At 41.6% G+C, this 15,332-nt stretch overlaps 1 protein-coding gene across 1 annotated transcript in view; it reads right to left on the bottom strand.

The window, feature by feature from the left end:
* Positions 1–2,377: 2,377 nt before the first annotated feature.
* ctnnbl1 (catenin, beta like 1) overlaps positions 2,378–15,332 on the bottom strand; it is a 99,862-nt gene continuing 86,907 nt past the window's right edge. Inside the window, exon 16 of the mRNA XM_033627953.2 lies at positions 2,378–3,405. Coding sequence (XP_033483844.2) covers positions 3,317–3,405 — 89 coding nt within the window. The 3' untranslated portion in view covers positions 2,378–3,316. The remainder of the gene's footprint in view (positions 3,406–15,332) is intronic.

Raw genomic sequence — 15,332 nt, 5'->3', positions numbered from 1 at the left:
CGTGGGGGGGCTGGAGCCTATCCCAGCTGACATCGGGCGAGAGGTCGCCAGACTATCGCAGGGCTGACACATAGAGACAAACAACCATTCACGCTCACATTCACACCTACAGACAATTTAGAGTTATCAATTAACCTAATCCCCAATCTGCATGTCTTTGGACTGTGGGAGGAAGCCGGAGTGCCCGGAGAGAACCCACGCTGACTCGGGGAGAACATGCACAGAAGGGCTCCCACACCCGGGATCGAACCAGCAACCCTCTTGCTGTGAGGCGAGAGTGCTAACCACTACACCACCGTGCCGCCCCTCACAAGCTATTATTTTAGTTAAAAAAAAAACTATTATTTTTAACTAAATGGTACTATGACAATCTGCGATTTTCATTACTTGTAAAATTATCTTTTAAATTGATAAACATCATACATGTGTCAGTCATGGCACAATTCTAACAGGATAAAAATTGTATTGTCTCTTGTCATTGACTGCCAAACATTTTTTATGTGGGGACACCTGAAGGGGAGGGACATCACCTCTCTAGGAATTTTTTTTTTTTAAATTTGTTTCAGTCGTCAGACTTTTGTGTAAGTTCTTGTCAAAATGTTGACAGGACTTTTCGTGATGTGAGACCAAATGTGGGCTGCTCAACTCAAAAACACGAAGTTTTCCAACAATGCAGCTGATAAACCAAATGAATTGGACTATTAAGACTGTGAAACTCTTTCTGATCTAAATTTTATTAGCTTGAAAGTCCATTCTTGACTTTGGAAACTGCAGTTGACAAAATAATCAAAGTCCTCTCGCTCATTCTGGAGATTTTGACAGTATCAGTCTTCATCAGCTGCAGTTTGCACTTGACTGTTTATTCAGCTAAATTAACTAAAATGAACTAATTAGAACTATGTTAATGCAATACACTAACTGAATTCATGAAATGAATCACCTAGAATTACACTGATAATTGCTACAGTTTAACAATCAGTGACATCTAATCAGATGTTCAACCAACAAATCAACCTAAAGCACAGACTAAAAATAATGGATGTAGCTAGTGTGATGTCACCCATTGGTTTGTGGACTCCTGTTTAAAAGCCTCAAGTTGGGCATTTTGGCAGTCGCCATCTTGGTTTTTTGGAGCGAGGGGTGACCATATTTGGGTGAGAGGCTGGAGCTGTGGAGGAGGGGATCTGACTGAGAAGCTGTGGACACTATCAGCAGCAGACAGCCTGTCACTCAAAGCAACCTGCCGTAAATTATTTTTAACTATAAGCCTAAAATGTTAACGGGTGAGTGGTATAAAAATTCACTCCTCCTATAGTTGTCGTGACGCCATAGAGACCAAAACTCTTTTTTGTACCAGGCTACCATGTTCATTTGGGCTTTGAATGTGGACATTTTAACATGAGGGTCTACGGAGATTGACTTGTTCTTGGGGCCAGCCTCAAGTGGTCATTTAAGGAACTGCATTTTTGCACTTGCATGTTGGCCTCATTTTTCAGCCACAGAGGTTAATGCTTGGCCTAAAGGCTATTGCAGTAGTCTTTAACTGGTCATATTACGAACATAAAACTGAGCCTTTAGCTCTACCAAGACAAATGTTACAATTTATTGCAATATAAATAATTAATCATATTGTCAAGCCTCAGCAAACAGCCATTTCCTTTCCCTTCTAGTCAACTATCAGAGTGCTGCACCAGCGGCTGCGTACTTACAATAGCAGCGGATGAGTCTGATCTTGATGTGGAAGCTGGCTGATAAAAAACAAGTCATTTAATATATATTTAGAAACAGTTTTGTCCCTAATGTACAATTTGCCTGACACTGAAAATGACATAAAGATCTCTATCAGTCTAAAAATAGTGGGTCAGTGAGTTTAAGTGGGTCAGCTCTGCACTTCTGTCTCACACTCAAAATGCACGAGTGATTGGGGATGTTTTTTTTTTTCTTACTCCTAAGCATAAAGACTGCAACAGTGAAGTATGGCGCACAGACAGGGAGAATAATACAGTAGGTTTGTTTGTGTGTACAGCTCAACCATAATACACCTCCACACTGATGTGTGTGAACAGCATCACAAAGAAAAAACAGCAGTGGGCTGAGAGCTCCGGGAGGCTGCTGAGATCCAGCAGTGGGTGGGTTCAGACAAATAAAGAAGAAGCAGGTCTGGCTTTCTGCAAGGATTCTGTCTCTCTCTCTCTCTTTCTCTCTCTGCAAAGGAAGCTGCAGATATAGGTTTGTTGTCTCCATCTGTGCCTCTGTGCAACAGTAACCAAGCGAAGGCATAATGAGATTCATGTGCACAGACGGTTATCAACAAGCTGTGCCAATCTCGCTCGCTAAACCGTGACATTAATCAAACAAACCAAACATGCAATCAGGATTTTATTACCAAATGTTTTATTAGAAAATATTTTACACGCAAATCCAAAACAAACAAACAAACCAGGTAAAGTGGGAGAGCCGAGGGATAGATATTAAGTTTGCAGATCTGTGCAGAGTCTGTCCATAGCTCCAGGTACACCTCGTTTTCGCTGTGTTTTCATCAAGCTACAATATTCTGCTACTGTTTCTACATGTACAGTGAGCAGCTTTACATGCACAGCAAAATTTCATGTGGACCATTTCTCTGGCACATAAAGACTGTTTACGAGATGAATTCGATTAATTAATTAAGTGGTGCAAGGATGACCTTTCTGTGTAGGACGGCGCTGCAGTTAGCGTCGCCCTGGTTCCCTCATCAAAAAGCTTATGGGATTTTTAAATTGGATTTTAAATTATGGCACAAACTAAACTTGTGGCCAACAAAAGTTTATGATACTTACACATTTTGTTCAGCAAAATAAACACCACTTTTGTGATTTTTGAAGGCTAAATGGTCACATGACTTCTCATTTAGCCACTCATTAGCAACTGCCTTTTTTATGCCACAGAAAGCTTCAAATTCACAGTTGGGTATTTACTGAAATTCATGTCATAGAACAAAACGTGAAAATAGGGGACTCATTCCTGCAGTTATCAGGTTATTTGAAAAATTATATTTCTTTGAACATAAGTCTGGTCCAGCTTTTAGCAGACTAGTAATCACAGTGTTGCTGTGCATGTAAACATAGCTAGTGACTTTAGCTACAGAAAAACACACCACTGCCTTTTGGTTCGTATATTGGCTCAAGGTCACCATCAGTCCCAGCTCAGGTCAGATGGGTCTGAATGTGTAGGAACATATTGTTTGTGTTTGATGTTCAGTGTGTGTGTAATGTGATTGTGTGTGTGTGTGTGTGTATGTGTGTGTGTGTGTGTGAGAGAGAGAGAGAAAGTGAGATTAGAAGTTGTCTACAAGGTCCATGATCCTCTTCCGCTCGGCTTCTTTGAACTCGTCACTCTTCCCATCCCCGATGCTCTCAGCGTACTCTGCCAAAGACAAGTAAGAGTCAGAGGATTAGTTGACTTGACAGCATGGGCGTGACTGTTTGACTTCTGAGGTTATAGAGAACATGTTTGGAGCCTGAAACTGGCTGACTAAGATCAACTCGAATCACTATATGGAAGATAAATGTGAGTTTGAAAATAATAAAAGTTTTATGAATGTCTCTGGGTGTGAGCTAAAGTTACTCCATCACAAAACATAAGGAGTAAAAGATGAGCCCCTTTGTGTTCTCGCATAATTCCTGAGGGCACAGATTATGTAGAAGTGAAGAAGAATTTAAATCACAACATAGAGCCTGACCACCAAAACTGTGTAAATTATATTCAGTTTACAATAAAATAAAACACACAAAAGCAGCATACTGTCACACATTGACACTGAAACCAGCAAATATTTGGCTTTTTTGCTTGAAAATGGACTCAAACTTTGTCTATCAGAACAACTCTTATTCTAATGTGTTCCCTTCATTGTTAAGCACTTTGTAAATCCTCTTGCTGTGAGGAAACAATGTCAACCACTGCACCACTGTGCTGCCAGTTTTTTGAAACATAAAATGTGTCTGAAAATACACATTAACACGAATCTGACGTTAATAGTGAAGTTAAATTGACCTTTTCATAAAACCTATTTAATTCACAGTACACACCATTAATGACAGGCTAACTGTTACCCATGATGCCTTGTGCAATCGTGAGCTAACACTAAATCACTTTGTGGCACCTTTTATTCTCCACATATTGGCCATTTAGGTGCATTATTACCAGGATATCAAGTGTACAAACATTCTTGTGAGCCACAATGGGTTGGTTCATATCTTTATCGATCAAGAGATCTGACATACCATCCAATTCAGAAACCATCAGTGAGGGGTAGAGCTAACACATCTAGCCATGCTACAACTGATGCTGATTTAGCAGCTACAGGCAAGCGAAAACGAGAGACCTGAAGAGGCTGACTTAAAAATATTCAGGGAATTATATCAAGTGCAACTCAGTGTTATACGAAATATGTACTAGGGGGTCCCTACTCCATCTCTCCTTTAGCAAAGTTGTTCTTCGCCTGAAAATGTTGAAGACCCCTGCACTAGACCTTTAAATGACCGCAAACTAATTGCCACACAGTGAACCTGATGGTCTGGGGCCCTGGTGCAGTTGCCCTCTTTTCCTGGTTCACTGGTTCCTTAGTTGTAAACCCGGTCAAAGATCTCTCCTTCCCCCATTTAAAATGCATACTTTGAAAGAGGAAGTCAAGAGATGTAACTTTAGGGAAGAGTGAACCCTTTTCAGTAGATCTCATTGTACTCACTTATGAATGAACAATGAAATGAAGCTTTGTATTAAAAGGACAAAGCTGAGAGACAGTGCATTTAAGGAGCTACCATTATTACACAGTCTTTCACAGTAGTCTAAACAGTTTTGAGTCTGTCCATCACTTTGTAACAAAGGGTCATTTTACAAGATCTTTCCTTTGAAAATGTGCTTATATACCATGAGCGGTCCCAGGACATCAGCTGTACTGAAATCTGCTCTGTCCTCTGGCTCTGAACAGTAGCCAGTCCAGGTGTACCGTGCAGTGCTCGTACTTCATTGTGTGATTCTGAGCATCTGACTGTTTTCTTCATTTTGTGCGTCTGCCTCCCACACAAGGCCTTCGAGACCGTCTGACGGTCGATTTGTGAGTCTAATGTGCAGAAAGAGAAAGCTGCAGCTGCCGCAGCCCCGGTGGAGTCCAGGCATTCGCTCTGTCTCTCAGCCAGCCTCTGAGGCAGGGATTACACATTAAACCCAGGGATGTCGAGACGGAAAGATGAAAAAGACTAGTTTTCTCTGAGAGACACTGCAGTGAGAAGAGAATGAAGGGGGCTTTCCTGACAAGAGCCCGCAGGGTTTACGGGGACGATACATGGCTGTCAAAGACACTGAGGAGATTTTGTTTTTTGAGGGGGGAGGGTTGTTTTTATGTTATTAGATAGTACATAAAGGATAGTGACAGACATAATGGGACTGCAGAGAGACCTCAGAGGTATTGTGAAAGAACACTACTTGTCTATACGAGTGCTGGAAGAACACATTTCTAGGTTATTACAACTAAAGTCTTATTTTTGTAGTTTTGGTCATCATTTATATGGCATGCTATCACCGTACACACTGATGGTATTGCAGAGATGTTGGAACATGGCGCTAACACAAATTAAGACTAGTCAAGAAATGTGCACTGACATGATTGGTCAAACAGGTTGTAACCAAGCCACCAGTGAAGCCTGATTATCTAGACTAGTTCATCTGGAGGTGAAAAATGATAAGCGTTGATATGCAACAGGCCATCTAAGTAGGGAGAAGTGGAACATACTTTTAAAGGTTGACTTCATTTAATTTCTTTTCCAGAATAGTCCATTGAGTTACTCAGGTGATAACAAGGTTGTATTCCTAAACCAACATTTCCCCCAGAGTTAAATATTGGGAATTTAGAGCAATAATACCCTAATGTTTAACCCAATTGCCAGAATAAATGTGATATTGTATGTTTCTGCAATATTTGTATGTTTCATACGTAGCAAATTTGTTGAAACTTTATGCTTCAAATTTATATTTTTTGTGTTTTAAATGGCTAACTTTTGGCACAAAAGCACAGGATCAGGGTTCGGACAAGATCATGCTGGGCTTAAAATACCCGGTTTGGGAGCTACATATGTGGCTGAAAATGCCCTGAGCCCCTTTAAAAATACTTTCTTTTGTTGCTACAAACACAGCTGGAAATGTCCCTAACTCCTGTTAAAAAATACCTGCTTTTGTCGCTACTAACATGGCTGGAAATGTCCCAAACTCTTGTTTAAAAACACCCACTTTTGTTGCAACAAAGATGGCTTGAAATATCCCAACATGTACAGTAGCTCAAAAATACCCGCTTTTGCTGGTCTCGAACAGTAGTATGCTGCCAACAACAATGCCAACATTTTATTCTGGCAAATGGGCTGTGATGTAGCATCTAAATCCAGACCTGAAGTATGCAGGCACTTTCCTTAAAGCAATACTTACGATCATTTGAAGTAGGTTGTATAAGGTACTTATCTACAGTCAGAATATGGCATACAATACAATGTCTGTACACAGCAAAACATATTTTAGCCACCTAAAAAATGCCCATCTAAATTTAGAATATTTTCTCCTCTTTACCTTGCCATCAGACAGCCCTTTCTGACTTGGAACTGAAGTTGTGATCTATGTGGTCTTCAAAGCCAGAATCCACTGACAAAAATATCACCATTTTACCTTGCAGAACACGGGAGCTGCTGTGTACAGCTGCCTCGATCTGTTAGTTGGTCTGTATTACTAAATGACTTTTAAATAGTAAGTTTGGGTTCACTAAGTTACTTTGCACCACTGCACAATAGAGGAGTGAAGAAATAAATCAGGCAGGTATGTATTTAATTTGAGAGAAGCATCAGATATCAGCAGAGTCGGAAGGTAGGTTGACCAGTACAGTACGTGAACAGTTTCTTGAGAGACGCATTTTCAGTTCAAGTCAGACACACAGCATGACAATCGTCCATTCTGGAGTATGGAGGTCACCCCATCATTGGGTATTCTGAGGAGAGCTGGACTACGAAAGACCATAAAGTTGGGAGTAAAGTTATAAAAGTGTAAGGCTGGACAGCTATCTGGAGCTTTGGGGTGTGGGAGATATGTGCCTTCCACAGCAGCCTTGAATGGCAGTGACAGGGATTTGATTTGATCCACACTGGTGTGGGATGTTACTGAAGTAAAAAATGGCAGCATTTTAGGGTTGACTGAGAAAAGCAGGTAAGGGGACACGCAGAGAGCAACTCAACAATAACATGAAAATCTACAGCCCCTTTCATTGCCAGCCTGTGTGTGTGTGTGTGTCTCCACGTCTCTAAATGGCGGTGCAGTCAGCCACACAGACAGAAAGGTCAGAGATTCTGTGACTCTTCAACTCTCTCCACAACCTTTTCTTTGGCATGCTGCTACTCTCTCCTTCTGTCACCACGGCAACGCGGCAGAGGACAATACAGTACTGAGCATCGCCATTACTCAGGTCAGTGACTGGGACTGATCTGCCATGAGTACAAGGAGAATCATTTCCAGGAGCAGTCTCTGCAGCAGCAGCCAAGGATAGGGACACACTGGAGGACTTATAGTGTGATTACAGCTGCAGCTGGGACACCACCACTCGTTCAAAACACTGTTATACCAGTCTGAAACTGGTCTGATCCAGCTGGCACACCTGTGGTGTGTCAGTGTAACCACCATAATGCTTTTATGAGCGTCAGTCGCCATGTAGAGTGGCACTGACATGAACCAGTTGATTAACAAAAACCAAATCAAAGCCTTTTGTGTTCTGTTCTCAAATCTCTTACTATGTGAAGCTTCAATGAAGAGGCAAATAGGAAGGTGCAAGGTCTAATATAATGAATACTGCAAAGAGATCTCTAAAATATGACCATCAAAAGTACACCTTGAGAAAGATCACCATTTAGTCAGTCATCTGCAGAGCTGTTCTGTGAAAAATCTAGACCTTGGAACAGGAATAATGTTTAATATATTTCTTAAAAGTAATTAACAACTCTTAATATATACCAGAAAGAATGTATAAAATCATAGTACCTTATAGTAGCCCAAAATGACTCAGTTCAAGAATACAAAATTTGGCCAACAAAAACAAAACCAAGTGACTCATTTTGTGACTAACATAGCCTGTTTATATCTGGTATCAACATGCCTCTCAGGTGATTTGATCACTTGTGGACAGTTTTAAAATAAAAGTCAACAACCACCAAGACATGATGTGGTCTGATCACTCAAACCACTTGCTGAGTTGGTTTGGGCTGCGTATGGCCACGTTCTTTAAGCAGTGTGAACGCTAATGTGTCCTGGGCCACACTGAACAACCGACTACTTAGCTGATATCCTTCCTTTTCTGACGTCCCACCAGATTAAAAAAACTTTTGCTGGTGCAGTTTCTCTCTCTCAGAGAGAACGGGAGAGAGTGGAAGGGAAGAGCTGTCAATACAATGCGCGCAGCCCTACAATAAAATACGATTTTACTCCCTTTACATAGTAAAGGCTGTAGGGGAACATATAGCGCTACAAACGGGTAAAAACAAAACCACATTTGGTCAATGCAAGCAGAAATGATTCACGTGTTTATTTGCATATAATGCGGGAAAATGACATCCGATCACTCAAGAAGCATGTAGAGACGTATTCTAGTGCCTGGTGTGAACAAATAGACATAGAGCTGTCCACTTAAGATCAAATCATCCACGACACATAATAATACGTATACGCATACACAGGCTCATGGATAAGCTTAGCAAAGCTCTGACAACACTGCAGTTACCGCCATAATCTGGCTGGTGTGTTGCAGTCAGCTCCGGGGACGGACAGCCTGGGAGCCGAGCGGTTTGCTGGTTGATTTATGGAGTGGAGGAACTTGTTGGAGGGTAAAAGAACAAAGACGGACTTTTTGGATTGTTGCTAGGGGTTGCCAAGCTAATGATTATCAGGACTGTTCCCTTCCACTCCAAAAGTGCAGCTCAAGGCTACCGGTAAGCTATGCTGTGTCATCTTTGAAGTGTTGTTTTATTTTTCTTTGCATGAGTAGGAGAGGGGACAGGAGAGGAAAAAATGGAAGAACTGTAGCGCCCAAACACAATATTGAGGTCAGCAAAATGATTGCGGTCATGTCCATATATTGTATCGTATTAGTCGATAACGTAACTATCGTGAAAGACCAATAAACCCGTACTGCAGGTGTAACTATTCAATAAAAAAGCCCTGCTTCTGCATTTGCATTACTTGATTATTATTACTGCGTTTTTAGAGTAAGTAAGTAAGTCTATGTTGGGCAGATGCCACTGCACATGCTCAGACCCTGATCTATCTTAATACCATTTTGCCAATTTTGTCATATTACATATCCCACATCAATGTGGCTTTTCAATAGTTTCTGGACAACAGTGGAGTTCTTTGGCATGGAAGCTGTTTTTCTTGTCTTTTCATTGGTTAGAAAAAGATCAAATAACTACAACCTTCCCTTAATCATTTGTAACATCATCTATATGCCAAGATTTTGAGCACCAGAGGGGGCAGTAGATACTTCAATAGTGTCTGAAGTGTCTGAATTATGAATCCCAAAGCACTGTGACTGGCCCACGAAACCAAAATACTCTGAGGGTAAAGGCGCGAATATGCTTCATCAGAAGTGCTTGTTGGACGATTGAAAAGCCTAAGAAACCCCCTTCCCCCCACATGCTTTTTGATGTTGGAACTAGGGGGGAACAACAATTTCTGTAACTTTCCAAAACCGACAATCTGACATTCACACCCACTTCACGCACTGCCTGGACAGCTGTGCAGAGGTGAGAAAGGAGCCAGGCTTTGAACTTCTCTCGCAGGCTCTCTTTTCATGTGAATAATCGAGTGCAACACTATGAATGTCTTCCAAGAGAGACTGTCTGAAAATGTGTGCTGTTATCCCTGTATTTAAATGATGTCACGTCTCTCCTCTCTCTATGACAGCCTGCTTCTCACTTCACCTTCCAGTGTGGCCGTTTAAAACAACTATAAACACTTTTCTTCCAATGAGTTGAGGCAACATGTCGTACAAACTAGTTCTGATCAAGCATAACCTGACCCTAAGGCAAAGGAGAAACTAGCTTGTCACTCTTGAAAATCCCTATACATGTTGTGGTGTTGCCCAGAGCTGTGGACTGCAACATGTCCACCAGAATGTCCTTGAATCCTATTCATGTCATATAGATTTAGAGTTGGGTCAATTCGAGATACTGTTTGCCAACCGACTGAACCGACAGGCATTTGTCATTATGAGAAGTTTTGACAAATTAAAAAGTACCATACATCAGAAACGTGTGCTGATGGCATCACAGTGTTAAATTCAACTCATATTGCATTAGTAATAAGCAATATGACAATGTGATTAATATAATATTATATTAACGTGTTTATAGGGAGTTAACAGAGCCACTAGTATCAGGCTGTGCGCAATTTGCTGCTGAGTCCAGGCAGGTGTCGGCAACATAAAGGAGATTAAATTTCAGTAGAGGGGGGAGGGAGGATGGGTGGTACACACTGTTTACTAAATGTGCATGTGTTTTTTGGGGTGACGAGACAAGACATGGCAGAGTTACGCCAGGGCCACACCGCACACGGAAGAACTGTGAATAGCCTCGAAGTGAATCCAGTTTCCTTTCGGTGCCCATCTTAACTGATTGTGTCATCCACACCGACTGCGCCGCGCAGCTCCGTGGCTGGCGCTGCAGCGATTGTTTCGGTGTCTGGTCTATTTTCTGTGTGAGCCGCGAGCGAATGTGTCAAGCCGGGCAGGAATATAGGCTATACGTATTAGTCAGTGGTATCTAAACAGAGCGCGAGAGAGATGAACACACACACACACACTCACACCCACTAACAGACAGAGAGACAGACACACATGAGAGAGAGAGAGAGAGAGAGAGAGAGAGAGAGAGAGAGAGAGAGAGAGAGAGAGAGAGAGAGAGGCCCTGTTTATACAACAACGATTTCAACTGAAATCGGTGAACTTTAGTTGCGTTTTGGCTGATCGTTTACACGACAATGGCGTTTTGGGTGCCTGAAAACGCAATGATTTGAAAACAGGTTCCAGAGTGCAACGTTTTGGAAACGGCAGCGTCTCCGTTGTCATGTAAACTTGCAATATGCAGTTCCTCTGAAAACGGACTTTTCGCACATGCGTATTACGGTTCCAGTCACTAGGCATGCTGACCGTCACAACAACAATGCCGAGCTCTGTTTGTGCTGCTCACCCTGTTGATTTGAAGTGAAGTGTAGATCTGTTACTGTAGCAGCTCCACCTCGTCGTCCATCCAGACAAAGTTATCTGTGCATGCTTTCGCCAGTGTGTCTTCTTTGTTTTGGTTTGTAATCACGGCGTTGGAGAGGAAGGCACTTCAGCGCAGGCGCATGGCGTCATGCCGTGGTGTTGCTTTGCAAATTTACACTGCCACCCACTGGCCTGGTGTGCATACTACATCGTTTCCAGTAGATTTTACGGCTCCGTGTGAACAGGGATCGTTTCAATAACGTCGTCATATAAACGCAAAGGACAGACTTTTCCGTTTTTACTGAAATCGTTGTCGTATAAACAGCCCCTGAGTGTGGGCCGGCTATAGGGGGTGGGGGTTGGGGCACATACGCAAACAGAGAGCGATACCCATGATGGAAAAACAGCCCCAAATGTGAGGGAGACAACAGCTGGGAGCAGAAGCGCTTGTCGACCGGCATGGAGAAATGCACGTCTGATGTGAACGGGCTCGCACAAGAATTTCGGTGCGCTGCGCTTCCCAGCAGTTTGTTGGCAGTGTGGCCCTGGCGTTAGTCTCTCAAGAAAACTGAAACTGCACCAACATGTATGTAAAGCTGACAAAAGAAGTCATGTCACTGGCTGCAAGCTCTGTTTTGAGCTGAATTTTCGTAACATGCTGTTTCCATTTCCTGTCATTGGCTTTGAAAGCATTGCAATGGACAGGGAACAGCTGATTCGTACAGTTAAAAGGAGGAATTCCATATAGGATACCTCCTCATTTCATTACAAAAACCTAAATAAGGTGGAGACTGGCTTGAGGGAGATCGCTGGGGAGCTGAACCTTTCTGGTAAGCTAAATGACAGTCGCTAATAAGGCTACTTGCTGTTTGCTATATTGTATGCCATTTCCAGTAAATATCAGAACATAAAACTTGTGTTTTCTGTTTTTTACAAACATAGGAACGAAGACAGCAACTAGGCTACTCACCCATCTTTACATGGGCATGTTTCCAGTCTGATCCTGAGTGTATATTTAACAGATTCAGTGTGGACAGAGAGCTTTGATGTTACACAATAGTCAGACACTAGTTTTCTGTTGGGACACAGTGTTATTTCACACCTGAAAAACAACATTTCACAACATTAGTGAAATCAGTGTTCTCACTTCCAGTGTGCTAAGCCTTCCTGCCTGCATAGCTGCTTCTTATTCAGCGAGCTAAAGCCATTAAGGTCAAGATGGCAGAGCTGGCGACACACTATGCATGTGCTTAACCTTTTTCTGCAGTTTCACACTGACCGGGTGGGGCACTTGAAATGGGAGAGGGCTCCACAGTGTGGCCTAATGGAAAGGGTGAGGGCACGCACTACAAACCACACACACGCTATGATGGACAGATGCAGAGGCGTAACAGCATAACACAGCGTAGGTGTACACACACACTCAAACACCTCGTAAAAATACACGACCGCAATTTATGACAAATAAATAAATAAATAAATAAGTCACGTCAAGATCATGCAAGGACAAGTACACACAACATGCAAATGAATATGTATAAAGTGTTGCATCTAAATATACACATGCAAGGGTACACATGAATAAAATATGCAAGGTCAACCACAAAGGAAAACTGAACATACACACCTGTGCAGGCGAAGATATGTTAAATGCAAAACATATGCACACGCAAGCAAGCAAGGACATGTTTGCAAACATAAATATGTAGACGTGCTAAAGGCAAACATGATGTGCACATCGGAACAAAAAAAAAAAAAAAAAAAAAAATCATGTTAGTAAGCAAAAATGTACTGTTGAAACTACCCTGACAAGCCAGGCACATGTGTATGCAAATATACAGATGAAAACAAAAGTAACACACTAACACATTTAACATTCCCACACACACACACAGTGACTGGAGAATTGCCACGCTTGCTGGCAGCGCAATGCGTGACGGATGGCTCTATCTACAGTGCTACATGCCACAGAGAGCCAGAGGGTGTGTGAACGGAGACTCGTCCTCGAGCTTTATGCGACAATGATACAGGAAGGATGGATGTCGCACCGGGAGGAAAATAACACACCTGCTAGGTCTTTGAAAACCAAGCAGAAAACAAATACGGCAGGACAGGAAATCTTTGGGACGGGGAAAATAAAGGATGAATGACAGATAGACAGGCAGGCAGGCAGCCTCCACTCCTCTCACAATGTCAATATGATTAGATTACAATGCATATTTGCATGCCAGGATGCATTTCTGCATATTGTTTTACCATCTGTACACAGGTAACGTGAAAGGCAATAAACACTTGTATATATACATTCCTACCTGGATATTTCTGATGCTGGATTTTTCTGTTATTTACTGCTGTCATAACTTTAATTGTTAATTAGTTTTTCACCTGCATTTTATATCTTATGACCATCCGAAAGGCTGTCAGTGTTAACGCGTTCATTGTGATGCAATTAAGGCCCATACGTAATGTCTGTGTTATTGTTTTTAAAACCGCATTAATAACGTGGTGCTATTTTGTCTCTTCGAGGCACCCTGACTCGTAGTCAAGCCGCCATAGCAGCTTTCTGCTGCTACAGTGAATATAAAATAAGACACCACTGTGCTTTTAAATGGCTTCTTGCACTTTAAAAAACTCCAAGACTGCTCAGTTGACGAGTCAAAAGTGAAATGCATCTTGTGTCAAATGGAATCAAAATATCAAGTACTTTGAGTTTAAGACCACCCTCACACTGACCTCACGGGTACAGCTAATGCTAATGTCAGTGGGCAAGTGCATCATCAAAGCCGGTGTTGGGTTGCAGACTGTTTCCCTGTCGACACGTCTTTCCCCTCCACCTAAACCTGACCCAAACCCTTAGCGCTTACCCTAACCACCAAGGGGGGCGCTATATATCAAGAGGGGGGAAACACTGTTTGATGGGTGAACACATTTCAATACAGCACCGGCAAAGCACTATTTTGGAGTGTGCGAATCGCCACAAACCTGTGAAGAAGTTAATTACAGTACATGCTAATTTGTGGCAACTGTAGGTCTGCACTTCAAGTTCAGCATGTGATTTATCCTGGCTTTAGAGGAAAACCTCACAGGCTGCTAGGCTTATTTACAGAACGTGAAATGTCATATGCTTATGCTAATAACGTTAGCATGTTGTATTTGTATGGAAAACGTGTCTAATAGAAGACAATAAATTTGTCGGTGAAATTTGTGAGTTGCAACTGAAGTGAATTTTGTAACATTATCTCTGTTAAATGTTGCTGTTGTTCCTGGCTTAATATGAGTAGACGAAAATTCTGCTAGCTGCCAGGCTAATTTAGATAATGTGAAACGCCATAGGCTTGTGCTAAAAACATTAGCATGTTGGAATTGTGGGGAAAATGTGTCCAGCAAAAGAGAAAAGTGTTTTGTCTGTGAATCTTGTGCGATATAATGAAGCCACTTTGTGTACTTGTGTTTGAAATTGTCTTTATTACGTCATATTTAAGGACGCAAGTTTGTGAGTTTTGAATAAATTTAACTTTACAGCACTTCGCAGAAACCCCACCACCACAGACACAACACTGCACAAATATATTGTGTCTTAAGGGGTCATCCTCAGGTTGACATGTTGTGACCAGTCATATGCTTTACTGAAGTTGTCTTCTACCTCTAAGTCATGGTTTCAAGACCACAATGTTGCAGCAGTGCAGCACTGATTTGAAAGAAAGAAATTTAAAAGTCAAAATCATAGTAAAAAAAAAAAAAATTAAAAAAAAAAAAAAATGAAATAGTAAGTAAATCTCTTTGTATTCATTTGATTCCCATTGAAGACACTCTGTGGTAAGACTTGCTTCACCTTTGAGATGGACTTCAAAACTGTTTTGAAATGCAAAATATTGGAATTTTAAACATGCAATTATAAATGTGATTAACTTCAAATAACTATTAAAATTCAGCATTTAATTGTGAAAGCAAAAATGGTTTGACAGCCCTAATTATTATCTATATCCTCCCCTGTCCCTCTGCTCTAGTAGGTCTCCTAATAGCTACAAGTGTGTGAACAGCACTGTTTATTTGTGTAAGTGAGCACATG

The sequence above is a fragment of the Epinephelus lanceolatus genome, chromosome 8 (genome assembly GCF_041903045.1).
Source record: "Epinephelus lanceolatus isolate andai-2023 chromosome 8, ASM4190304v1, whole genome shotgun sequence".
Taxonomy (NCBI): Eukaryota; Metazoa; Chordata; class Actinopteri; order Perciformes; family Serranidae; genus Epinephelus; species Epinephelus lanceolatus.
The sequence above is the reverse complement of the archived record's forward strand: the minus strand, read 5'-3'. Positions and strand labels throughout refer to the sequence as shown.